At 38.5% G+C, this 26,992-nt stretch overlaps 1 protein-coding gene across 10 annotated transcripts in view; it reads right to left on the bottom strand.

Annotated features, from left to right (window-relative positions):
- LOC105493281 (MGAT4 family member D) overlaps positions 1-26,465 on the bottom strand; it is a 51,583-nt gene extending 25,118 nt beyond the window's left edge. For 5 of the 10 annotated variants that reach the window (XM_011760815.3, XM_011760817.3, XM_011760813.3 and 2 more), the window contains exons 1-5: positions 25,920-26,465; positions 15,140-15,298; positions 12,316-12,453; positions 7,651-7,784; positions 4,612-4,658 (exon numbers count right to left, since the gene is read on the bottom strand). In XM_011760815.3, coding sequence (XP_011759117.1) covers positions 4,612-4,658; positions 7,651-7,784; positions 12,316-12,453; positions 15,140-15,298; positions 25,920-26,013 — 572 coding nt within the window. In that variant the 5' untranslated portion in view covers positions 26,014-26,465. Of the gene's footprint in view, positions 1-4,611; positions 4,659-7,650; positions 7,785-12,315; positions 12,454-15,139; positions 15,299-25,318; positions 25,581-25,919 lie in introns of all 10 variants that reach the window. The other 5 variants (XM_011760818.3, XM_071093003.1, XM_024796411.2 and 2 more) reach the window with 5 other exon arrangements.
- Positions 26,466-26,992: the final 527 nt, after the last annotated feature.

The raw sequence follows: 26,992 nt of genomic DNA, 5'->3' as shown, positions 1-26,992 counted from the left end.
TTCTTCCAGGCTCTATACATTAGTGGAAAAGTTTCCGGTCATTTATTTTGGTGGGAGTGTAAGTGGAGGAGTGAAAGGGATCAAAGTCTTACCGGCTGCCCTCTGATTTTATGATATATCAAATGAAAAGGTTTTTAAAAAATGAATTCTAATATGTTCCTTGGGGAATAGAAAATACTGGTATGGAAAAAAAGAATGGAGAGTTTGGTTGGTTGTTTTGTGGTAAAAGTTAGTAACATGATATCTAAATTTTCAAATGAATTTGTGTAACTTTAAACTACAAGATCTCGTGCAGCAATTTAGTAGTGGTAAAGGGAAATAACATCAAGTTGCAGCATACACAATCATCAAAAAGTTTAGATTACAGAAATACACGAATTTTGATCTCTAGAAAATTCCATCCAAAGTCCAAAAAGCACCAAAAGATACAACAATTTCTACTTTGATGATATAATTTCCCAGTCACGATGGACAGAAAGATTCCAGTCTTGGTTTTATTCATTTGTTTTAAGCAAGATACTGGAAATTTTGTGTGTTGACACCTTTCTAGGACTCTAAAACTTTTATAGCTTGTTAGGTTATTTACATACAGCATCAAAAGCCCTTGACTTAATTACATGGGAATTGCTAGTTTCCAATGACTGGAGAAAATAATGTAACTCTAGGTTGTTGCCATTGAAAATGAATGATTTTACCTTATAGTCATACAAGAGTAGAAATCTTACAACTCTATAGGTTTATGTAAAGTACATAGTTATATACAGTTTCATATAAGGTTATATACAAACATAGATGGGTCCTTTAAAAATTATATTTTCAATTTAGGACTAATCCAAACATAGAACAATCTCTCATTACCCTAATGAGAAGATCTAGGAAAAGGGTTTTTAGCTAAATTAAATAGGCAAAAGTTGAGACACGTAAATTTAAAAGTTATATGTCTATATTATCTTAGATAATGTTTTAAATTGAATATTCACTAATGTGTTAATTTTAAATTATTGCTTTATTCTACTTTCACAAAAATAATTTTATTCCAACTGTTTATTCTGCATTGGTATTATCAATATAATTATCACCACTAGAATAACTTTTTGAATCACCTGACATAGTTTTCCAGTATCCTTGATTTTCAATTCTAATTACAATACAGCAATTTCTAAAACCAGTGACATTGTCTCTGAAAATTTTGTAGCAAATCAGAAGTATTCTCATACATTAGGTAACGTTTTCATTGGAGATCTTTACAAGTAACCACATACTCTAATTTTTTTAAGTGATCTTCAAAAGGCTTACAATGATGTAGTCATATACCCAGGAATCGTTTTACACCTTTGCTTCTTTTTAATTGATTATGTCAGGAGTCTCCTATAAGAATACCAAACTAGCATAGATTGAGGCCACTTCAGGATAATGTGTCTTCTCTAAATAGTAGTTTATTATTCAGAATAAAGCAAAATAACTGAGAAGGCATCCTTGACTAGGAGAAGATTTTTAAGGGTTCAAGTATAAGGTAACTTTTTTCCTCGGGAGTCTTTCAGGGGAAATACTAGATGTGTATGGTGTTTTATTTAGTCTTTATTTAATCCCTCTCCCTTCACATAAATCACCTATTTCAAGCCTTCACTACCGTAAGTTCCTTCACTGTCAACAAATCCTTCCTTCTCAACACAGGGACTTACCTCCTTCACAGGGAAAAGAGAAATCTTTAAAAAAGGAATTTTAAGGTGATTACACTGTCTTTTCCCCAACAAATTAATTTTTCTACTCTTTCACCTGCTCTCATCTCCTCTTTGGTCTCAGTCCTGTCTAAAGCTCCCTCTGCCTGAGTCTCCAGTTCCCTCCTGCCTTGCTTCATCAGCCCCTCCTCTCTCTACTACAGCACAAGTAAAAACTCCAGGTGCTTCCATCTCAAAACCTCCCAAACAGTATTTGTCTCCCTCAAGACAGTGTGCTTTGACTTTTCTTCCTATCAGTTGAACTTACTGAGAATAGTCTACATTCAATTCTTTAAATATGTATTACAAAAACTACCAAACATCCACAAAAATAGAAATATAATGAACCCCATATCAGTTTCCTTCAATAAGCATTAATTTTCTGCCATGTTTGTTTCATCTATGCAGCTGCCCCTTTTTTGCTTATTTTAAAACAAGTGCTGAATATCATTTCGCCCTTACTTTCTTCAGTGTGAATATTAAAAAGGACATTTATTTAGATAACTACAATGCCAATATTCACACTTTGCAAAACTATAAATGATTGTTTAACATCACGTAATACTTAGTCAATTTTCGAATGTCCCCAGCCGTCTAAACAGTGCCTATTTTTGGGGAGTAGGTGCTCAAACAAGTACCCAAACAAGGTCGCTCATTGTAATTGATTATCCCTATTTCTTTTTAAAATTTATTATCTAGACCGGTAACCTTCATTTTTCTTTCTTCCCCCATCCCCATTCCACTTTTTAAAGAATCTGGATCAGTTTCCTACAGAAGGTCCCATATCTTGATTGTTTTGCCCCAGATGGCTTCCTTTAATTGCTGTGTATCCCGTAAACTGGAATTCAGCTCCTAAGGTTTGATTGCATTCAGGGTTTTTTGTTTTGTTTTGTTGTTTTGCTTAAGTCGGGAGAATAACTTTCAATAGTTCTTTCTTGGCATCATTTTCGTCGCCAGACTTTCAGCGACCCCGAGCTGCTGGAGGTGAGGGTGGGGTCCCTGATCCCTGGCTATTCTCAGCTCACACTGCACGTCGCACCCCTCTGCTCCGCAGTGCGTCCTGACCTGCGGGGCGCCCTTGCTAGCGGGGTACCGGTTGGCCTCTGCCTGCGGGAAGCAGTAAGTGACAAGAGACTGGAAGGCAGTAGAAGCCGAGGACGCTCCTCCTCTTTCAGCTCCCGCGGCGGCGGAGGTTCCAGCTGCTGAGGAGGCCGACCTCCAGAGCCTCTGATCCCCGGGCTTAACGCCCTCTCCTTCACGCTGCTCTGTGCTCTTTCTTCTCCCTTCCGCACTCTCAGTCCTCTGAAACTTGTTTTGACCAATTGTTTGTGTGAAATTCCCTGTTTCCTCTAGTTGAACGACCAGGAGTTTTCCTGTGCGGACACTGAGAGGCATAACTTCCTCGTAAAGTTCCCCCCACCCTCTGACTTAAGGCTGCGCTTCAAAACGGTGATTCTCCAATTCCATTCATTCTACACTTATTAGCTGGAATCGTTTTGACTAGAACAACTAACTGCCTCAGACACTAGAGCTATTTGGTGAGAAAAAATAAAACAAGCAAAACACTTTACTGGCTAAACGAAACACGTGCACGTGCCTGTCAGCCAGATTCAGCCTGAAGGCCACATTTGCAGCCCTGGTCTACAGCACAGAGTGCATATTCCTTAGCATGGTGCACAGGCCCTTCGTGACGTCATCAGCCCTTGCCTTATCTCCCACCAGTCCTTCCGCCTTAACTCCAAATACCCATTTCCAAAATAGACTTTCATGTTCAAAAGTCTAGCATGCTCCTTCTTTGATCTGTCTGTCTTCCCCAGCAATTCTATTTATCAGGCATGACCTTTTTCCCCTGTCTTCCTGAAGAATGTCTACTTATTCCTTCAGACTCTGCTCAGTTATTACCTTCTCAGGAAAGTCCTTCTTAATATTTGCAGGTAGAGTTAAATACTTCTTCCTCTACATGTTGTCATATTTATTCCCCATTACCACTGGGACAATGCTAGCCTCTTCCTTCCTTTCTTTATTTTATAATTTTTTTTTTGACACAGGGTCTCACTCTGTCAGGCAGGAGTGCAGTGGCATGATCTTGGCTCACTGAAGCCTCCATCTCCCAGGCACTGGCAATCCTTCCACCTCAGCCTCCCTAGTAGCTGGGACTACAGGTGCACACCACAGGGCTCGGCTAATTTTGGGGGCTATTTGTTTTAGTAGAGACGGGGTTTGGCCATGTTGCCCAGGCTGATCTCGAACTCCTAGGCTCAAGCAATCCACCCACCTCGGCCTCTCAAAGTGCTGGCCTTACAGGTGTGAATCGCCATGCCTGGCCCTCCTTTTCCTTTCCTTTCTCCTCCCTCCCTCCCTCCCTCCCTCCCTTCCTTCTCTCTCTCTCTCTCTCTCTCTCTCTCTCTCTCTCTCTCTCTCTCCCCCCCCTTTCTTTTTGTTTCTTTTTCAAGTTGCATCACCCATTTGAACATAGGATTTGGGAGGCAGGGTCCATTCCACAGCATCTTGTTTCATATTGGTTAATCCATATGTGTTTCGGCTGCTTACAGCTAAAGATTATAAGCAGAAGTGGTGAAGTAACTTCATACAGTAAAGGATACAGGAGTGTTTTAAAAATAACTCAATAGGCTTCTCTCATACCAATGGTTATCATGCAGGATAAACAGTATAACATGAAAAATATAAATTCTAATTGGTAGATATCCAGCAAAATTGGGGAAAACCATTAAGCCATACTTCATTACAGCTTAGAAAGGACTACAGGTTCTTTCTGCACAGCTATACTCATTAAAAGGAATATGATCACTAAGAAAATAATTATACAATTGGACAGAAAAAAAGACAGAAAAGTGAAAGTGGCTAATTTAAAAATATATCAGACAGTACTTACTTTCTTGTAATCATTTTAACAACAGAATGTAAATAATCTTCATTACTCTAAAAATGAGAAACAATATTTTACTGATACTAAGCATGTCTCATAGTTCTATTAATACAACTTTTTTGCTACATATAAATCTAATTTGTGTGTGAAATGTTATTACATACTAATAATTTTAGTGTTTTTACTTTCTATTAAAAGATTTAAAAATATCCATGTTCTCAAAAAAATTTGACTTGAATACAGGAAATATTTCATTCTTTTCCCTTTGCCACAATGTGAAATATTACAATCCAAAATTTACCCTTAAAAGCTTACCCTTAAAATTATATACCCTTTAGATATATAAGATTACATAAAATATTATATATCTAAAGATGTTTTGGTCTAAAAATGGTCATCTATGAATGGCTTATTTCAAAGAACTACTCTTTTGGAAAACTACTCTTCCTTTCGTCAGTATTAAATGACAATAAGCTTACTTCAAAATTACATCATATTTCTCCAGACAGTATTACTCAGCTTGATTCCCATTTACCTTCCTGACAATAAACTTTGTGGGCCTGCTCTTCATTGAACAGTGTGCTAGATTAGATGACAGACTCCTGCAAAAAGCTTTTGATGGTTTACCCTCTTGGGATAATTTTTTAAAAAGTAACATGGCATTTATAAGATGTAGCCTCAGGGCCCATAAGCATTTCCAATACAAAATTTTGAAAATATTTTCAACCATGACAGTTCTATTGTTGAATCCGAGTACTCTGAAAGGCAACTCTGGATGTATGTACTCAAGTTTCTTGTTTAAAAATATCAGACACGATGTAGATAACGATGTAGATAAATCTATTATAGTACTGGAGGCTCTTAACCATAAATTGAATCACTGGCTATTTGTCACACACTGAAACATATTATATTTTAAACACAGCATCAAAGTCATATTTTGTAAGCATTTTATATTCCATTTAAAAATCTTCCTCCAATGTTTTATTAAACAAATCTGAACATTTTAGACAGACATGTGTTGTCCTAACAGCAAAGAAATAAATATTCTAATATATAAAATAAGGAAATAGGATGAAACATTTTGGAGATTATGTGCATGCTTTCTTTTACTATTAATAAATTAAACCTGGATGCAATGACTTGAATCTTTCATTTCTATTTTTCTAATAGTTCCTCTATTGCTTGTTTTGTTTAGAGTTTTTTCTGCATTCAAAGACATCTTTATTACAGAAAATTCAAGCAATAGCAAAAAGAATAAAGAGGAGACAACAAAGATTCCTCTTAATCCCAGCATTTAGAGATAACCATTATTTATATTAATGATACATTTACATTATTCCAAAGTTTGCTCATTTTCCGTTTTCTTCGCATGTTTCATTTGTTTCTGTATATTTTTCCCCGCCCTCCATCTTTTCCTTCCTTCCTTCATTCCTATTTTATATAGATAACATTATGCTAAACATGATGCTTTACAGCTTTTCTTCACTTAACAATAGGACATGAACATCACTTTATATCAGTGAGTATAGATATTCATTCTTCTTTCAATGCCTACAGAGTATTACATTGTAGAGATATATAACAAGGTATTTTATCAGCCTCTTATGGGTAGATATTTTGGTTGTTTCTAATATTATGCTTTCATAACACAAGGGTGCACTGAAAATCCTTGAAATAATTATGTATTGAGCACTTACTCTGTGCCACACATCATTCTAAGTACTTTCAATATATTAGCTAATTTCATCCCCCAACAACCTTATGATATAGGCAATATGATTATCAAAATTTTAGGGATAAAGGAAAGTGAGTCATAGAGAAGTTAAGTAAGTTGCTCAAGTTCACTGGTTGGGTAGTAGAGAAGCTGGCATTTTAACCTTGGTCATCTAAATCCAGAGTCTGTTCTCAACTTCCATACTATACTGCCATATTTTTACTGGGTTTTTGTTTGTTTGTTTTTTGAGACAGGGTCTCGCTCTGTAGCCCAGGCTGGAGTGCAGTGGTGCAATCACAGCTGACTACAGGCTCTATCTCCTGGGCTCAAATGATTCTCCTGCTGCAACCTCCCAAGTAGCTGGGACTACAGTTGCACACTATCACATCTAGTTATTATTTTTTTTTTTCAGTAGAGATGGAGATCTCGCTATGTTGCCCAGGCTGATTTCAGACTCCTGAGCTCAAGTGATCTTCCTGCCTCAGCACCCCAAAGTGCTTGGATTACAGGCATGAATCCCAACCATTTTTCCTGTTTTTATACACTTGCCTGATTATTTCCTTAGGATAAGTTCCCAGAATTTGAATTTCTGAGATAAAGTATATACACATTTAAATTTAACACAGGTTGCCAAATTTCTCTCCAAAAAGTCTTATGGTGCTGATGTTCACACAGTACTTTATACTTTTAAATGGTGTTAGGAACAAAGTGGAAATCTCTGGAGCCATTAAAGAGACCTAGGCTTGAATCTGCTCTATTAATTACTGCGCAAGTTACTTACCTTCTTTAAGCTCTAGGTCCATTATCCCTAAAATCAGGACAGTAATACTTACTTCACAGGGATGTAACACAGGTTATAAATGTCTATAAAAATCATCTACCATCTCTCAAGCATAAGGAAGTCTCTAATCATAGCTGTTGTTACTTAATACAAACTATCTCTTGATTCATATACGAACCTCTTATTGGACTGGGCACACTGTATTACTAGCATCGATTTTAATAATTTTAATTTTGTTTGTAAATATAACTTCTGAGCCACATAGTAGGCAGGGATTCTATATTAAATGCAATTCAAATTTAGCAATCTTCTATTTCCCACATGAAGCCATTATGTTTTCCTTTTAGATTTACATATTTAATTCCTTCTCAACAGTATTGAAGAAGTATTAAGTATATTGTCTGGGATCCAAAAAAGGCATCGATGGGTTGTTTTTTAAAATTAAGAAAACAATTTTCAACATGGTACAATGAATATTACCATTGAGGAAGGGAATTTGGAGACCATAGGGTGAGAGTAAGGAGAGCTCCTTATTTTGTATACATACATCTGCGACCGAGACAATCACTATAGAATCCTTCTCTTCGGAGAGCGTCATCCTGGAGACAACAGAGGTCAGTGTCTGTTTCAGGTAACTATAATTTCCTCTATTAACAGTGGAAATACCCAGCGCAAAAGAAACTGCGGACATAGGAGTATGAAATCATCATTCCATACCACAGAGAAAAACACAGTTTAGCATGCATTCTATGCTTATTCCTATGTTTGGGTTAGTCTTATGGTAATAAAATGAGTGTTTGAAACTGTATTACAAAAATAATCCAAACTGTGTTAATTTTTATCACATATTTCATTTTCTTTTTGAGGAAATTTGCAGTGGATTGTTAGTAAAAGCACTAAATAGACTCCAAGACATTCTCATATTAAAAGATTTTGGTGTAGCGAAAATAAAACTAACCACTTTCCACTTACTATAGCTTCATCTAACTGGGTATAAAATGTCACATATTGGCAGATTCTCTCTTCTTTTCCTAACAAGGCGCTGGGACTCAAAACAGGAAAAAATCACTATGAAATATTTTCATCTGTGAAAAAAATGTATGAAGTAATTTCTAAATGATTTGATGGAATGAATCCATACCTCTAAGTAACTTTTGTTGCCCAAGAATAACTGGAGCACTAGAGCTCCAAGATGTACACATCTTGGATGTATGGGTGCAGCTAAGATTGAGGCTACCAATCCTAGCTATACCAGTACCTGGCCATATGGGCTTAGGCAAGATATACAACCTCTCCAGCCTGATGTCCCCACCTTTAAGATAGGGATAAGGACTTCTAGAATGGCCAAGTGAGAAGCTCAGAAAATCCTTTCTAGAAAGCAGTAATAAAACTGGAAAAAAAAAAAAAAAAAAAAAGGTCAAAACAGTCATTTCAGTGCCCTGATAAACTGAGAAGTATTTATTTAAGAAAAACCGTGGAACTTTGGAAGGAACAGCAGGAATCAGTGTTTCCCTGGTTGCCACTGAGTTTGAACATATTTTCATATGTTTATTGGCTTTTTTTTTTTTTTTCTTTGAGATGGAGTCTCACTCTGTCGCCCAGGCTGGAGTGCAGTGGCGCAATCTCAGCTCACTGCAACCTCCACCTCCCAGGTTCAAGCTATTCTCCTGCCTCAGTCTCCTGAGTAGCTAGGATTACAGGCGTGCACCACCATGCCCGGCTAACTTTTGTTGTTTCAGTAGAGACAGAGTTTCACCGTGTTGACCAGGCTGGTCTCAGACTCCTGACCTCAAGTGATCTGCCCACCTCAGCCTCCCAAAGTGCTGGGATTACTGGCATGTGCCACCGTGCAGGGCTACTTATTGGCTTTTGGATATTCTCTTTTGTAAAATCCTTGTTTAAGCTCTTGCCCATTTCTCTAATGAGTTGTCTGCATTTTTCTTGTTGATTGTATTGATACTCCTTATATATTCTGAATCCGAGCCCCTTGTCAGTTATATGTGTTATTGTTAAATATTATCTCCCACTCTTGGTTCCCTTTTCTTTGTTTTGCCCCTTGATGAAGAGAAATTCTTAATTTTTATGTAGTGCAATTTGTCATCCATTTTCTTTATTGTTTGGGTTTTCTGGGTCTTATTGAGAAATCTTTGCTTATCTTCAGGTCATAAAGACATTCTCCTGAGTGATTTTCTAATCATTTATTGTTTGCCTTTCATATTTAGAGCTGCAATCCACCTGGAATTGATTTTTATGGATAGGTTGAGGCAGGAATCAAGTTTCAAGCTGTAAGCTACAGTATAAAGGCAATTCCTGGAATGGCTTACATTGCATTTACAAGAGTTTAAAAGGCTCTTAGTGACCTGGTCCTGATCTATCCCTTTTTTTCAACTACCCACACTTTTCGAATTGACCAAATACCACTCTCAGCTCGAAGCCTTTGCACACGCCATTCTTTTTGCCTAGAATACTCTTCTTCGTCTAGTTTCCTTTGATAATTCTACTTATTTCTCAGGATTCAACTAAATATTAGTCATTGGATCACCAATCGTTACTTAATCCTTTCACCAGCTATGCATTCTTACCTTATCTTTCATAGTACTCATCACCCCTTCGGTTGTTACTCATTCCTATCTAGAATGTCAGCTTGGTGACAGCAGAGACACCTTCATGTGTGCTTACATTATAAATCCAGCACTAACATAAAGACTGCCACATGGTAATGACAATAAGTTGAAAATGAACAAACAATAAATGGGCAAGCCCCTTTATTATTTGGCCTGTGTCCATGGTCTTGCTACTTATACCCTCCAGCCCTAATTGTGCATGCAAGACACACATCATTTCTAGGCCTTCTTGCCACCTGACTTTTGCACGTTTCTTTTCCTCTGTCTGGATGACCACCCTCTACTTTCCACTGTCCACCGCCCACCACTTTCTTACTTATTCTATTCCAATTCTTTTACCCTTCGTGTCGCTTATATGACACTTCTTCCAGAAAGCATAGCATAGGATTTTGGCTCCACCCTGGTATTTCCCTTATCACAGCACTAGTCACTTTATATTATAATTACCTTATCATTTGGCTCTATGAAGGTGGGGTCTATGTCTTGTTCACCCCATATCCCGGGGCCTAAGAAGTGCCCAGAACAGTGTAGAAGCTTATTAAATGAGGAGACATGGAAGAATTCACAGAGAAGTTGTCATTTAAGCTGAAAAGTCATGTTGGATAAGGGAGTCACATTACAAATCAGTTATGGTTTGCCAGAGGAGGTATGTTCATTATAGGCCGTGGTTAGCACATGCAGAATATATGAAGCTTGTCCTATCTGTTCTCAAAGAGCTAGGCCTATCTGTGAGAACTGCAAGTGGTTTGTGGTTTCTGGAAAGGAGAGGCATGGCAGAGACTGAGATTTGAAAGATATAGTCTTTTGTGCATATACCCTGCCAAGGGGCTAACTTCACCTCATGTGCACTGAGGGTCTACTGAAGGATCTTAAGCAAGAGTCAAGTATGATCGGTGATGAATTTTACTAACATATCTTTGAGGAAAGTATGAAGAATGGATTGATTTTGGTGATACCAAAATCACGAGAGAAATTACAAATATGTTTCCATAAACCAGGCAAAAAATGATGACAGGCTCAATAAAAAATAGTCACAGAGGGGCTTCAGAAGGCAGAAATTATCTGAGATCTATTCAGAATACAGAATAAACAAGACTGATGATGGATTCCCTAGTAGACCTTGCCACAGGCTTCAATCCTCTTACATATGTTTCATGTGTTAGGAGTTTTTTAGTTGCCTGTAACAGAATCTTCCTTATATTGCTTCTGGTAATTGAGAAAAGCCACCAAAAGGGCCTAAAAACAAGGATAAATATATACATCATGATGGAAGATCAGGAAATAGTTGGGGAATTAGAAAATTTTTCTGGATTTAACACAGCTCCGATAACTGGGTTACCTCAACCCTCCAACTCCCTATACAAGAAGGTCTATTGCTTCTCCCAAACACCACCCTGTCTCTCCCTCCTTCCTTTCACACTGTGTCATGGGCTTCCACTTACATTTGATGATGCTTATGCAAGGCTATGCTTATTCTTGGTATCTAATATCTTATCACTTCTATGCATTGTTCTTCTTGCTTGCGTCTTTCAACTTTTCATCATCCTACAAACTGTAGCTTTTGTACTTTCTCATACATTCACACACACGTATGCATGTATTTGTATATGCAGGTAAAGAGTTTTACAAGTATGAACTCAAGAAGTTTCTTAATTTCTCTAAGCCTCAGTTTTTTCAGGTGTAAAAAACAGATGACAATAATAGGCCCTATTGCATTGGATTGTGAAGATTAAATGAGATAATGTAAGAAAACATAGAACTCAGTAAATGGAACGCAGAACGCAGTAGATAAACGATGTCATCAGAGGCATATGATACAAAACAACACTACTTATTCCTCTGGAACTGTCTAGAACAGAAGTCAGCAAACTTTTTTTTTTTTTAAATAAAGGGGCAGATAGTGAGCAGTTTTGGCTGTTGGGTTATACCATCTCTGTTGCAACTACTCAACTCCGCCATTGGAGCACAAAAGCAGACATAGACAAGTAAATGGATAAGCATAACTATGTTCCAATGAAACTGTGTGTTAAAACATGGAGCCGATGGGCCTGGCCTAGAGCGACTCACTCACTGGAATGAGTGAGGTTTATAGGAATGGCAGGTATCCTGAGGCTTAGCTTAATATTCCTGCTTCAAACTCCAAAGCTTCTTGTCTTGTATACCTGGTGAACCTGAACTTATGTGTCAAGGCTTACCTCAAGCATCACCTGTTCTATAAAGCTATTACTGACCTTGGTCTCCAGAAAGACTGGGAAATAGGAAAATAACCAGGTAAGCATAGATTTACCAAAACCAAGGAGAAAAAATTTGCCAGACATTTGGCATATGCTTAGTTATATTTGACTTATATTTCTTATTTTCAAAGCATTTGCATTACGTTAAATTTGAATTCAAGTCACCAAATGTTTATGAAACTATTATTTTCTGCCAGACAATATACTGACTTCCAGTAATCCAAATTAATGCCAGATAGGCTGGTAGTCTGCGTATCAATCTAAGATATTAATGGGTTACATCTTAAAACTTAAAAGTATGTCCCCAAAGATCAAAATACCTGTATTTAATTTTCCAATTCTAAGTTTTCTTACCACCAGTTTTCCCTTTGCCAATGATTACATCAGGATAAATTCTGCCTTCTTTCCTTATATGAGGAAAAAAGAACTTTAAGTCTTCAAATGTATTAGATACTGTTTCATTTTTATTTAATATGTCTGCTTTCTGTGCAACTGAAAGAAAAAAAAATAATGCTTCTGAGTATATGATTATAAGGATTTTTCTCCCTCTGGAATAATTTTTTTAAAGGGGTGTTAATAAACTCACAGATTCATTTAGCATTCAATATATAAAAGAAATACTCCAAAATGTAAATTGTCAAAATAATAATGCTAAAAATATAGCTCAACTATTATTGATTCATATTTATTTATAAAGTAATATTTAATTTAAGCCTAGAATTATAAGATACATGGAGGACAATAGAACTGTCAATTCCAAATGAAAGAAGTATAACTGAAACACGCTGTAATTGGTTTACTCTACTACTTTGATTAATATCACTTTATTAAATTGGTATCTTTATAGCTTTGCTTTGTAGACCCTAAAATTTAATGACTGTATTTGTAACCTTCATTAGAATTTGCCTCTACAATTTTGAAAAAGAAAATGTTAGAGGACACACATTGCCCAATTTTAATTCATAATAAATAACAATGTAGTAAAAACAGTGTCATATAAAAAATAGATATATAAACAATGGAACAGACCATAGAATACAGAAGTAAGTTCACAAAAATATGGTTGACTGACTTAACACAAAGTTGCAAAGGTAACTGCAGAAAAGACAGTTGATAAAGGTGTTTGAACACTTGGACATCTATGTGGAAAAAAACTGAACATTGACTTGTTTTTCATGCTGTTTATAAAAATTAACTTAAAAATGTTCATAGACATACATGTAAAACATAAACCTATGAATTTTTAATAAAGAAAAACAAAAAAGAAAACCTTCATGACCCTGAGATCGGTAAAGAGATCTTAGATACAATATAACAACACAAAAAACAAAATACATAAAATAAAAATTCACAAATTAGACTTCATCAAAAATTAAAAATGCTTGCCCCTGAAAGCATCATAAAGAGAATGAAAGAGTGTCACCAACTGGAAGGAAGTATTTCCAAGTCACATATCCATCTGATATGTATCCAGGATAATGTGTAGCACTCTCTTAAAACTCAGTGAGAAAACAAAATCACCCAATTAAAGAAACTGGCAAAACAGGAGTTTGAGAACGGCATGAGCAACATAGCAAAACCCCCATCTCTAAACACACACACACACACACACACACACACACAGTGGGGCATAGTGGCATGTGCCTGGAGTCCCAGCTGTTCAGGAGGCTGAGGTGGGAGGATCCCTTGAGCTCAGAGGTGAAGGCTGCAGTGAGCCATGATTGTGCCATTGCATTCCGCATTTGAACGGACATTTCACCAAAGAAGACATCTGGATGGCAAATAGTAAAAATGTTCAACATCATTAGTTTCTGGGAAGTGCAACATAAAGCTATGAGATATCATGACGTTAGAATGACTATAATAGGACAGGCATGGTCCCATAATTCAGCACTTTGGAAGGCTGAGGTGGGAGGCTTGCTTGAGGCCAGGAGTCCAAGATCAGCCTGGGCAACAAAGAGAGACCCCATCTCTACAAAAAATAAAATTAGCCAGGTGTGGTAGCACATGACTGTAGTCCCAGCTACTTGAGAGACTGAAATAGGAGGATTGCTTGGGCCCAGGAGGCGGAGGCTGCAGTGAGCCATAATTGCTCCATTGCCCTCCAGCTTGGGCAACAGAGCAAGAGCCTATTTTTAAAAAATGGCTATAATAAACTGGAGTGACTAAAACTCTCATACATTGCTGGAGGGAGTGAAAAATGGTACAGCCACTCTGGAAAACAGTATGGCAGTTTCTTATAAAATTGAACATATACTTACCTATGCCCTATCAATCCTACTTCTACATATTAATTGTAAAAAAATTAAAACTTATCTTCATACCAAACACATGTCATAAATGCTTATAGGAACATCTATTTTTAATTGCCCAAACCTGAAAACAACCCAAATGCCGTTCAATTGGTGAGAGGATAAACAATATGTCCATTGAACATTGATACAATGAAATGCTACTCAGCACTAAGAACAGAACAATTGGTCACACGACAATTTGGGTGAATTCTATGCTAAGTGATAGAAGCAAGTTTCAAAGGATTACACATTGTTTGATTGCATTTGTATGGCTTCTGGAAAAGGCAAAGCAATAAGAACAGAGATCTAATCAGTGGTTGCCAGGGATTAAGAGTAGGGGGAGGACTGGAGTACAAAGGGGATGCACAAGGCAGGAATTTTTGTCCTGGAGAAATGGAAAGCCACTGAAGGTTTATATGAGAAAAATTAGCTGTATGTTACTAGTCACTCAGATAAAGCCGGAAGGTTGCCTGACTAATGTAGCAGAAATGATGATAGAAAATGTGGACAAATTTTTGAGATAGATAGAATGGTGAACCAACCAGGATTGCTTATTACTGACATGGAAGTATGCAAGAGGCAGAGGGAGGGGTCAGAGATGATCCTCAGGTTTCTGGTTGCATCTTTTGAATGGATCGTGGATGGTGGTGCAATTCACAGAGCCGGAAAGCACAGGAAGACTACTTCCTGGTCGAGATGAGAGAAAGTAGGTCAGTGATATCTCTTACCTGATTTTCGCATGTCTCACAACAAAAGAACCAGTACTGATTTAGTTAAGTTTATAGAGAGAAGATGCCCTAAAATCATAAGACATTGAATCTACATTTCCAAAAACAAAACAAAACAAACAAATCACAATATACAAAGACAAAATCAACACAAACCTAAGTTTCCTGACAAATTTTCTCTCTTTGTAATTTCATACTTTATTCGATTCAAAACTTTCATCATCTCTTGGCTATTTTTTTCAGTTTTGTTTCTTAAGTGTAGCATATTTTCTTTAAACTCCAAAATATGGTTTCTACAATTAATTAATCGATTATCTGCAATGAAAATATATGTATATATTTGTACATGTAGCAATGGTGTCACACAATTCTCTATAATAGATAAGAATGTAAAATATAAGTTTCAATATAGTTATATATAGTACTATATATGTATTATATGTATATATACACAATACGATATACACATAGTATATACTACATGTGTAAATACGTGCATAGGTACAAATATAAAAGACTGGAAAGAAAGAACAAAATGTTAAATATGGTGATATGTGGAAGGTGAGGTTATCAATGATTTTTTGCTTTATTACTCTGTGCTCTTCTTTTTTTTCCAAATTTTCCGTGGTATGCGTATATCAGATTTGTATTAGAGTGTAATCCCATTAATCCCCCAAAAATACATCTAAGAAATTATCTGAAGAAAATTATGAGGAATATGTACACAGATTTGGACTAAGGATATTTAACATAGACCAGTATTTAGCAATATTTTTAAAAATTGGAAACGACCAAAGTGCCCAACAGTAGGAAATTTGCTAAATAAATTACAGAATATTCTTTTAAGGGTTCTGATGGCTCTGATGTCAAATCATGTATAATATGCTTAATATTTGTGTTATCTGGGGAAAATTACTTAATTTTTTTTTTGCCTCTGCTCCTTTTGGTGTAAATACATACATAAAAATCCCTGCTTCAGAGCTGTTGTGAAGAGATGTAATGATGATGCACATAAACTAAAGTTTCAGGATACAAAATCAACAGTAGAGCTTCTATCCACCAACAACAAGCTATCCAGGAAAGAAATCTATTAAACCACCCCATTTACAATGGCAACAATAAAATACTTAGGAATAACTTTAATCAAGGAGGTGAAAGGGCAGTGCACTGAAAACTATATAATCTGGGTGAAAGAAATTGAATACACAAATAAATGGAAAGATACCACATGTTCATGGATTAGAAGAATATTGTTAAAATGTCTATACTACCAAAACAATCGACAGATTCAATGCAATCCCTTTAAAAATTCCAATTACATTTTTCACAGAAACAGAAAAAGAAACCCTGCAATTCATATGAAACCACAAAAGACCCCAAAAAGCCAAAACAATCTTGAATGAAAAGAATAAAGCTGGAGACATCACACTGTTTGACTTCAAAATACATTGCAAAGCTATGATAATCAAAACAGCATGGTACTGGCATAATAAAAGACACATAGACCAATAGAACAAAATAGGGAAACCAGAAATAAATTCACGCATTTACAGTAACTTGATCTTTGACAAAGTTGCCAAGAACACACAACAGGGAAAGAACAGTGTCTTCAATAAAACTGTGTTGAGAAAACTAGATATCCACATGCAGAAGAATGAAGTTAGATCTTTATTTTAACCCACATACAAAATCAACTAAAAATGGAAGAAAGGCTTAAGTGTAAGACCTGAAACTGTAAGATTAATAGAATAAAACATTAGGAAAAAGCTTCATGACCTTGGTCTGAGCAATGATTTTTCAGATATGACTCCAAAGTCACAAACAACAAAAAACAAAATAAATGAATGGGATTACATCAAGTTAAACAAGCTTATGCACAGCAAAGTAAACAATTAACAGAGTGAAGAGACAACATGGATTGAAAATATTTCAACCCAAGAGACAATCTATGGGTTCAAATTTGTCCAGTGGGAGAAAATATTTGCAAACCATACATCTGATAAGAGGTTAATATCTAAAATATGTAAGAAACTCAAACACTCAATAACAAACAAAAAAAAAAAAGTAAAACATCAGCAAAAGATTTGAATAGATATTTGTCAAAACAAGACAAACAAATGGCCATGTATATAAAAAAGTGCTTTATACCACAAATCATCAGCGAAATGCAAATTAAAACAATGAGTTACCACCTCACACCTGTTAGAATGGCTATCATCAGAGACAAAAGGTGAGAATATGGAGAGAAAGAAACTCTTGCACACTGTTGGCAGGAATATAAATTGGTGTAGCCATTATGGAACACAGTATGGAGGCTCCTTAAAAAATTAAAAATAGAACTGCATAATGCAACAATCCCACTGTTGGGTATGTATTCAAAGGAAATAAAGTCTGTATGTTGGATGGATGTTATAGTTCACACCTGTAAACCCAGCACTTTGGGAGATCAAAGTGAGAGAATTGCTTGGGCTCAGGAGTTCAAGGCCACAGTGGAGCCGTGATTGTACCACTGCACTCCAGCCTGAGCAACAGGGCAAGACTCTGTCTCAAAAAAAAAAAAAAAAAAAAAAAGCAATGGTGATACATTTGGGTTGAAACATTTAATATTTTTTCATTCATCTGTTTTGTCTGAACCAGAGTGCACAAGTGGATAGCCTGTGGCAAAAATTGGATAATTCCTCTCCCCTGCTCCAAACCCTCCAAAATATTTCTCGTCACACTTAAAAAAAATAACCAAAGTCCTTACCATGACCCACAAAGCACTGTGTGATCAGTCCTTGAGTTCCTCCCTGGTCTAATTTCCTACCCTTCCTGCCTCACTCTGAGGGAGCCCAGCATCACCCACACTGGCCTCCTTGCTCTTCCTCACATGAACCAAACACTCTCCCACCTTAGGGTTTTGGCTTTTGCAATGTTCTCAGCACTGAATGCTCTTCCCCGATATCCTTTCATTGTTTTATTACATAACCTGTTGTGGCAGGAGGTCCCTAATTTCATTCAGTTTTCTGCTAAGACATTACCACCTCAGGGAAGCCCATCCTGCCATCCTTTGTAAGATAGCACACCCCTCTCCTTCCCTTATTCTTTTTTTTTTTTTTTTAATACTTTAAGTTCTGGGGTACATGTGCAGAAGGTGCAGGTTTGTTACATAGGTATACATGTGCTGCAACCATCAATCCGTCATCTACATTAGGTATTTCTCCTAATGCTATCCCTCCCCTGGCCACCCACCCCCCGACAGGCCCCGGTGTGTGATGCTCCCCTCCCTGTGTCCATGTGTTCTCATTGTTCAAATCACTTATCACCACCTGACTTCATATTATGTATTGACTGCTTTGGTGTTTCACTCCAGAGATTTCTAGAATGTAAACTTGAGAGCAGCCAGAACTTTTTACTACTAAATTCCAACGATCTGAAACAGTGACTTGCATGTAGCTCTTATATGAATATATGCTTAATAAATAAATAAATTAACGAAATGAATGGACTTGTCAGTATAAGAACTAATTTTAGTGATTCTTAAACTGAATCATGCTTTAATCAAAAGAACTGCACCTATCCAGACAAGCTTTAAACATTCATATTGTAGATACTATTTGAAGATGCTTACAAACCTCAGAGGGGGATGTAGTTTAAGCCCATGATATTAGGGTTTCCCAGGTAATGTTCTCTTTGCAAAATGGATTGTGTGTTCTGAGTTGATATATCATGGGTGATGCAACCTATGTGGGATTCTACATTGTAGGTCAGTCCCTAGGGATCAATTTAGTAAACACAAAAAGAAAGTTTTCTCTAGAGGAAGCAGTATTTACAGCAACAACCATAAACAAATGTTAAAGAACATAATCTCTAATCTCAGATCTGCTTCTTGTACATTTTTCCCTGGTAATTCATTCATCAATATTCTATTTAAAATATTGAAATTACTTGCATATTTACTCAGGTATTTAGTGAGGATGAAACGTTATAACACTGTTTTGCAAAGGTTTGAAATAAACAATAATGAGATGCTTTGAGTCAACTGGGCATCTCTGTAGTGAAACTGTGAAAACAAACACCAGTTCAAGTGTGCAGTGGGTGAATGTGACTTCTGCACATTAAAAATAGGTTCCAGGCTAGATCCTAAGTGCCACTGCTTTGTGCCTCTCACAGCAAGGCTCCAAGGCGTTGTGTTCCAGTAGAAATAAAATGCAAGCCACATCTGTAATTTAAAATTTTCTAGTAGTCACATTTTAAAAAGTGAAAAGAAACAAATGAAACAAGTGAAAGTAATTTTAAACAATGTATTTTATTTAATACAATATATCCAAAATGTCTCAACATAAAAGTAAACAATGGGCTATTTTACGTGTTTGTACTAAATATTCTAAATCCTGCATGTATTTTGCACTCACAGCACATCTCAATTCAGATGCTAACTTTTAATAATTATAGTGAAATGTAATCCTACCAAAACAGTACAGTTTTGCTTACTGGAGAAATATTTTGCACAATTCAGTTGTTAAATGTAGACTCAAACTAGTTAAAATAAAATAAAAATGCAGTTTCTCAGTTGCACTCACTAGCTGCATTTCGGGTGCCTCAAAGCCACCTGACTACCATGCTGGATGGTATAAGTCCCCGGCATCAGCTATGAGCTTGTTAGAAATGCAGTATATCAGGTCTCACCCCAGACCTACTGAGCCAGATTGTGTGTTTTAATAAGATTCCCAGTTGACTGCTATGCACATTAAAATTTGAGAAGGACTGTGACAGACCACTTTCATGGTTTTCTCTTTATCATCATTGGTACTACCATAGTTCAAGCTTTATTGCCTTTAGCTGTACTATTATAATTGCCTCTTAATTGGTCTCTCACCTCCAATCCCTGATTAATCTTCTGGAAACACTGCTCAAAGACTATAAATAGTTCCCTGAGTGCTTACTTGCCTTGGTCTACCAGGTCCTATACAACATAGCCATGAATGTGACTTGACCTCACTTCATTCACTAAACACCTCCAGTAACAAGAAGCATGCTGAGATTTCTATTCTTCCATTACATACTTGCCATGTGCTATGTGGTAGGTAAATAAACATGAATAAAATCTGGTTCCTGCTCTAAATTAAATTGGTACGAATAAAATCTGGCTCCTGACAATCAGGCTGCAAGGAATGTGGGAATGGTGCATATTTTTAAACTTGACTAATTATAATATATTGTTAAAATGGAATTATTCTCAAAGTGCCACAGGCACAGGAAGGCAGGAATGATTAATTCTTAAGGAGAACTGAGGAGTAGGGGAGGTGGAGAAGGTTTGAGAGAAGAAGGAAGACTTGAGAACTTGTATGTACAGAAGCTGGCCTACAGCAGAAGGAAGGGAAGGGCATTCCAGCCTCAGAAAAAAACACCGTAAGTGCACAGAGTGTGAAATGGTATGGTACGTGATATAGTTTGAATATATGTCCCCACCAAATCTCATGTTGAATTGTAATCCCCAATGCGGGAGGTATTTGAGTCATGGGGAAAGATGATCCCTCATGGCTTGGTGCTATCCTCATGATAGTGAGTTCTCTCGGGATCTGGTTAAGTGTGTGGCACCTCCCTGCCACTCTCTCTCACTCCTGCTTTTGCCACGGGACATGCCTGCCTGCAGCCTAGCCTTCTGCTATGAGTAAAAGCTCCTTGAGGCCTTCCTAGAAGTCGAGCATATGTAGGCACCATGTTTGTAGGGCCTGCAGAACCGGGAGCCAATTAAACCTCTTTTCTTTATAAATTACCCAGTCTCAGATATTTCTTTATAGCAATGCAAGAATGGCCTACTACAGTTTATCTTGGGGAACGTATGTAAGTCACTCAGGGGGTAAATAGAAGGGCAAAAGGTATAATGTTAAAGCATTGGCTGGTCACTTTAAATTTGTTATTAGTTTACTTGTACCCAGTGTAGTTCCAAATAAAGAATATCTAAGGCAATTACTAGAAGATGAAACTAAAAACATAAAGGACATTTCAGATTACTCCCCCCATGTATGCGTTGCAATAATCAAATCAAACTATGTACTAAGCCCTTTAAATTCTCTGTGAGTGGCTCCTGTATGCATTAGGTTTTATTGTGAAATATATTAGATATTACAAAGAGTATATAAGACAGTTTAAAGGATAATAATCAAAATGAACATCCATGAACCCATCATGAACTAACTTAGCCTTAGATATTCTACCTGTTTCCTTCCCAGATCCAATTCTCCTTCCCCCCTAGCCCCAGATAAGCAGAATCCTGAATTTCTTATTAATCATTTATTGCTTTCCTTTATAGTTTTACTATTTTTGCAAGCTGACTTACACTTGGCTTTATACATTAGTAAATAAAACTCTGTACTTGCTTTTTTAGCTCAATTTATGCTTTTGAGATTTATTTATATTGATGACTCAAGCTGTAGTTTATTCATTTTTATGGATGTAAAATGTTCCAGTGTACTGAATATACCACAACATGTTTGTCTCTTCTATTGTTGTTAACAATTATAAGAAATGCTATCAAGAACATTCTGGTACATATCTCCTAGTAAACATGTTCAAGAGCTTCCCTAGGATATATCTGGTGGTAGAGCTATTATTTAAAATATTTAGCCACATGTATGGTATAGGTGCTGATCAGGAAGAACAGACACTGGCCATAAACCATTGATAAGGCTGTACACTAATTTCAACCCTACCAGTAGTGGAATTCCTAAGACATAGGAAAGGCATATTTTTCATAACAGACATGACTGAATGTATACTCCTCCAAGGGAAGTTTGAATTCCCAAAGCTCCATATTCTCACTAAGTGTTTAATTTCCTAATTGAAGGAACAGAGTAGCATGAACTGGTAACTCATGCTTCAAACTTGCATTTTCTTGATTGCTAGTGGTTTTTCCATGTATATTCAACATTTATGTTGCACTTTGTTTTAGAGTCTACTTTGCTGGTATTAATACAACTACAAGACCAGCCCAAACTGGACCTACTTTGTTGAAAAATGTCCAGTTAGCTTGTAGGTGTAACAGAGCCAAAAACTGCAATTCATACAGCCTGGGCAAGGGCAATAGCAAAAACTTTGACCTCCAACCACACCCAGAACCAGTGAATCCTCCCTCTGAATCAAGAAGCCTGGGACATGACCAGAACCTGAATGCTGGAACTCTTTCAGATGCGAGGGGTCTGTTGGCCCAGAAGATCTGGAGCTGAAATTTGCCTCAACATACCTTACCATCAATGGCCAGACTGGAAGCCCTCCAATTAGACCCTGCCAAGCTAACGTTCCTAAATCTTTTCCCTTGTCCTATGATCCCTTAAAACTTGGCCCAGACCCAATAAGAGACACAGATTTGAGTCTGAGTCTTATCTTCTTGCTGGCTGGTTTTGGAAAAAAAAAAAAATTCTTTTCTCAAAAGCCATTGTTAAAGTTACTGGCTTCTGTATGCATTGGACTGTGGGCCCATTTGCTTGATAACATAATACAGCTACATCAACTTTATTTTGGTTTGGGTTTGTGGGTATTTTCCATCCTTTTTCTTCCAAAATTTCTGTCTTTAAAATTCAAATATGTCTCTTTTAGTAATCATCAAGTTGAATTTTGTCGTATATCCAATCAGGAAATATTTTAATTTCTTTTTTGGCACACTTAATGCAATTAGTGACATAGTTATGTTATTTTACTTTATTTTAGTGGTTCAACTCGATACTTCAACATGAATCCTCGACTTAATAGTCGAATACCAATTCTTACATTCTCACTTCTCAATAGTTCTACAAGTCTAGTGCAATTTAACTCCATTTCCTCTCTCTTAACTTTTCTTGTAATTGCTGACGTGCATTGTTGTTGCACATATATTTTCAATTCCACAAGACATTTCAATTATTCTCTGAAATAACCCACATTTGGACCTTGGATTCTGCTGACTTACAGCTGCATCTGGGAGCTCCTCCTCTGTCCCATGGACAGTAATAACCATCTATTTTGTTGGCATATTCCCACAAGGTCATACACATTGGTGAAACCCTTCCCCAACTGGATGGGGATGAGGGCATTTTCCCTCCATCAAGGGAAGAGAGAAAGATCTCCAGGAAATAAAGTTGGGTGCTCTAGGATGAGCCCTCTTGTCACTAATTCAGGGGCTGAAGAACATTTTTACCCTGAAAATTGTGGAACTGCTAGACCTACCAAAATTCTCTTGCCGCCAGATGAAAAGAGGCAGGAGAAAGAAAGAGACGCTGCTAAGCCAAGAGCGGGATCATATGAAGTAGCCTGCAGGCATGCAGCTTGAAGCGGCAAAGACATATGAGTCGGCTGTGGCTCAAGTGAATATTGCAGGCCATGTGCAAGAAGGTCTTCTGCCAGGCAGAAGATTCCCAGCACCAAGGGGCTGTGGCAAAGGCAGAGGTAGGGAGGAAGAATTCAAGCAGAGGATGGATATCCCTTCAGGGAATAGATAGCAGAGACACCACAGCAGGTGCTCAGAAGCAGCCACAAACTACCCCTACAAGAGCATTAGGTGTCCGCCACATCCAAGTGTCTTCCAGAGAAATTGAAACCACCAGGCTGCTGTCATGGAAGAAAACCTCTGCCCGCCCCCAGCTCTTTCTCACCCTAGTACCACAAGGGAAGCACAAGAAAGGAGGAAGGGGGTGCAGCAGACTGTTTCTCCAAAGATGACCTCCAGGTCAAATGGTATTGTGCACTTTGACCTTCCCAGTCACTCCTGAAGAAGTCAATTTCTCTACCTTCTTGAATCTGGGTTCACCCTGTGACTGCTTTCACTACAGTAATATAGAGCAAAAGCAATGGAGTACTAGTTTGGGGTATAACCTTTAACTGGCTTGGCAGTTTCCACTTCCTGCCTTTCAAAAGGTAGTTGCCTTGTGGGGGGGGAAAAAAGGTATCATTTTGCTAAGACCACAATGTTGTGAGGAACAAACCCAAGCCATGAGGAGAGGCTTTGGAGGATGCACCACTGCGTGGGGAGAGGAGAGAGAGGTGCCAGAGCTGTGAGGGAAAAAGGCTTCTTAGTAGTAGAGTCTTCAGCTCCAAATGTCCCAGTTGACACCACCTTGGATTATAAACTGCCCAGTAGAGCTCTTCGTGAACTCCTGATTACTAAATCAAGAGTTTTTAAAAAGAGATTGTTCAAGGTCAGATCGAGACCATCCTGGCCAATATGGTGAAACCTCGTCTCTACTAAAAATACAAAAATTAGTTGGGCGTGGAGGCATGCACCTGTAGTCCCAGCTACTCAGGAGGCTCAGGCAGGAGAATTGCTTGAACCTGGAGGCGGAGGTCGCAGTGAGCCGAGATCGCGCCACTGCACTCCAACCTGGAGTGGTATTTAATGGTATTAAAACTTCTGATGTTAACATTCTAAATTACCTTCCAAAATTACTAGATTGGGTGCAGTAACTCATGCCTGTAATCCCAGCACTTTGGGAGGCAGAGGTGGGTGGATAACCTGAGGTTAGGAGTTTGTGACCAGGCTGACCAACTTGGTGAAACCCCATCTCTACTAAAAATACAAAAATTATCCAGGCGTGGTGGCACATGCCTGTAATCCCAGCTACTCAGGAGACTGAAGCACGAGAATCGCTTGAACCTGGGAGGCTGAGGTTGCAGTGCAGTGAGGCGAGATCGCGCCACTACACTCCAGCCTGGGCAACAAGAGTGAAACTCCACCTAAAAAAAAAATTACTATAAAACTTTACATTTTGCTTTCTAATTACAAGAAATCATTTATTTTTTGTTATAAATGTGCTTATTGTTCATTGTGCTAAAATAAATAAAAAGACATTAGGATAATGTTCTTTATAGAAAACGAAGAGGAGGGAAACTTTGTCAAATGACTATAAAGATGAGTAGACATATTATAATGCAGATAAATTAATATATATTCCTTATCTTTGAAACAAGCAGTATATAGAATATTTTGTGCATATGAGGATAAAATCTAGTCTTAACTGGAGAGCTAAAACATGAAGCCACTCCCAAACTTCAACCTCAGCACTCTTACCAAGATTACCTTGTGTGCACTTAAGTCACACGTGTAAATAAATGAAAATTTAACTGAAAACAACGTAAGAGCAATCATGGAATGTTGGGATCATAATTTACAGGATTCCTAAGTCTTAAACTGAGAAATTCAACTACTTGAACGATAAAATTTTACACCGCGGACAACTAGGGTTGAAAGATCAAGTATAGGATGCCTGGTTAAATTTGAAACTAAAATTAAAAAGATAGAAATATTTTAGAATAATTATGTCCCATGCATTTTTTATACCAATATATAATTGTTTATCTGAAATTGAAATTAAACTGGGCAACCTGTACTTTTGTTTCCTAAACTGGCACTTCTATAGGCCAGGCGAAATTACATCTTGAGTGTGTGGGAGCGGAACGCAGGCCGGCGGTCCATCGGAGAAGTCCAGGCTGTGGGCCGGCGCTGTAGGCGGTCAGTGACATCCCTCTCCTTTCTACCACCTCTTTTCAGCTATGCCAAAAACACTCCAGGGAGGAGGGAGGCACGAAACGTGGCCTGGTGATGTAACCCGGACCACAAAGGAGGAAAGATGCGGAAAGACGCTGGCTGTTTAAGAGCAGTTCTTGGGGTCAGACAGTTATAGTTTCGAGAAGGAAGAACAGGAGAGGGGAAAAGTAGGGCACAGATGGGGCCCTTGAACCTTTGAGGAAAAGGGAGCGGTGGGGACCCCGGGCCAGATCCGTTAGCGCGCTCACAGGCCGGTAACAGCCCAGCCGCCGCTCACCGGAACGTGGGCACCGACGCGGGCCTCCCAGTGGCAGCGCAGGCGGCCACCGCCAGCTTCCCGCATCGCCCCCGCACCCGCCCACCCCGCCCCGCCTGCATCCCTGCGGCCCAGAAGCCCCCGAGGCGGGAAAGGAGGCGGGAGGAGGGCCCGCCGCTTACTGGTTTGAGTTATCCTGTAGATGCAGAAACAAGAGAAGCTGAAAAGCGCGACGGCGACCAGGGTGATCAGCAAGTTCACCTGCTTGGTCCTCATGGCGCTGACCTGGCTGCGGGAGGCCGGCGGGTGGAGGCGGCGAGCAGTGCCCGGGACCGGGTTGAGCGCGCAGAGTCCCCTTCCCGCGGTGCCGCGTGGGTCCCCAGCACACCGCCCTGGGAAGCCGCCTTCCCGCAGAACTTCTGCACCCTTTGCTTCCTGCTCTAGGGCTCAGCGCGTGCTATAAACCGCTGCCAGGTCGTTAAAAGCGATAAACTAGGGAAAGCGCCCCATTGCCTGGCACGTGGTGGGTGCGCAGTACCTGTTCGGTGACTTTCCTCGAGTAGCTTATCAAACTTTTACCCAAGCTGAGAAACACTAGAACATCAGTAGCATGAGACTCTATGGACTCCTTGATCTCTCCCCTCTAATCTCTCCTCTCATTGAGGACTCACTGGCAGTCTGGTTATAAACATTCTACTTCAAATCAGCCCTGCAGGTTGGAAGGGCTCGCGTCTGTCCCCTTGAGAGGGAAGAAAGATTTGAAGATACACCAGCCTGAGGATGCCATTACAGCCTACGTGTTCTCATGTGCTAATGGCTAGGAGCTGTGACCTTCCATTGGGCGGGGACCCAGCCAGATCTCAAAACAAGGAGCCAGGAGAAAGAGACACCTCAACTATGTTCTCCTTCACAGCTCCAGTCTGTTGCCAGTGCTTGCCTTTGACTGAACTCTACTGAAAACCGGAAGACAAGGAAGTTCAGCTTGATGTACTAGATGGTCCAAACTTGGCTTCTAGGCTGTGGAGCAGGTTGGAGAAAACGTAGGGAAGATTAGGGTGGAAGAAGGAAGCTATTCAGCACAAAGGATGTCTCCACACTCAGCATTTCACTGCCTTCTTACCTGAGGTCCAGTTTTGCATATTCAGTTGCCTACCCAGCCCTTCAGCTTGAATGTCCCACATCAGCTTCAAGATGTCCAAACTTCCTCACCAAGCTATTAATAGCTGTTTTCCCAGAGTCCCTTGATTTTATCAGT

This window comes from Macaca nemestrina, chromosome 3 (genome assembly GCF_043159975.1).
Source record: "Macaca nemestrina isolate mMacNem1 chromosome 3, mMacNem.hap1, whole genome shotgun sequence".
Classification (NCBI taxonomy): domain Eukaryota; kingdom Metazoa; phylum Chordata; class Mammalia; order Primates; family Cercopithecidae; genus Macaca; species Macaca nemestrina.
This window is presented reverse-complemented; position numbering and strand designations above follow the sequence as displayed.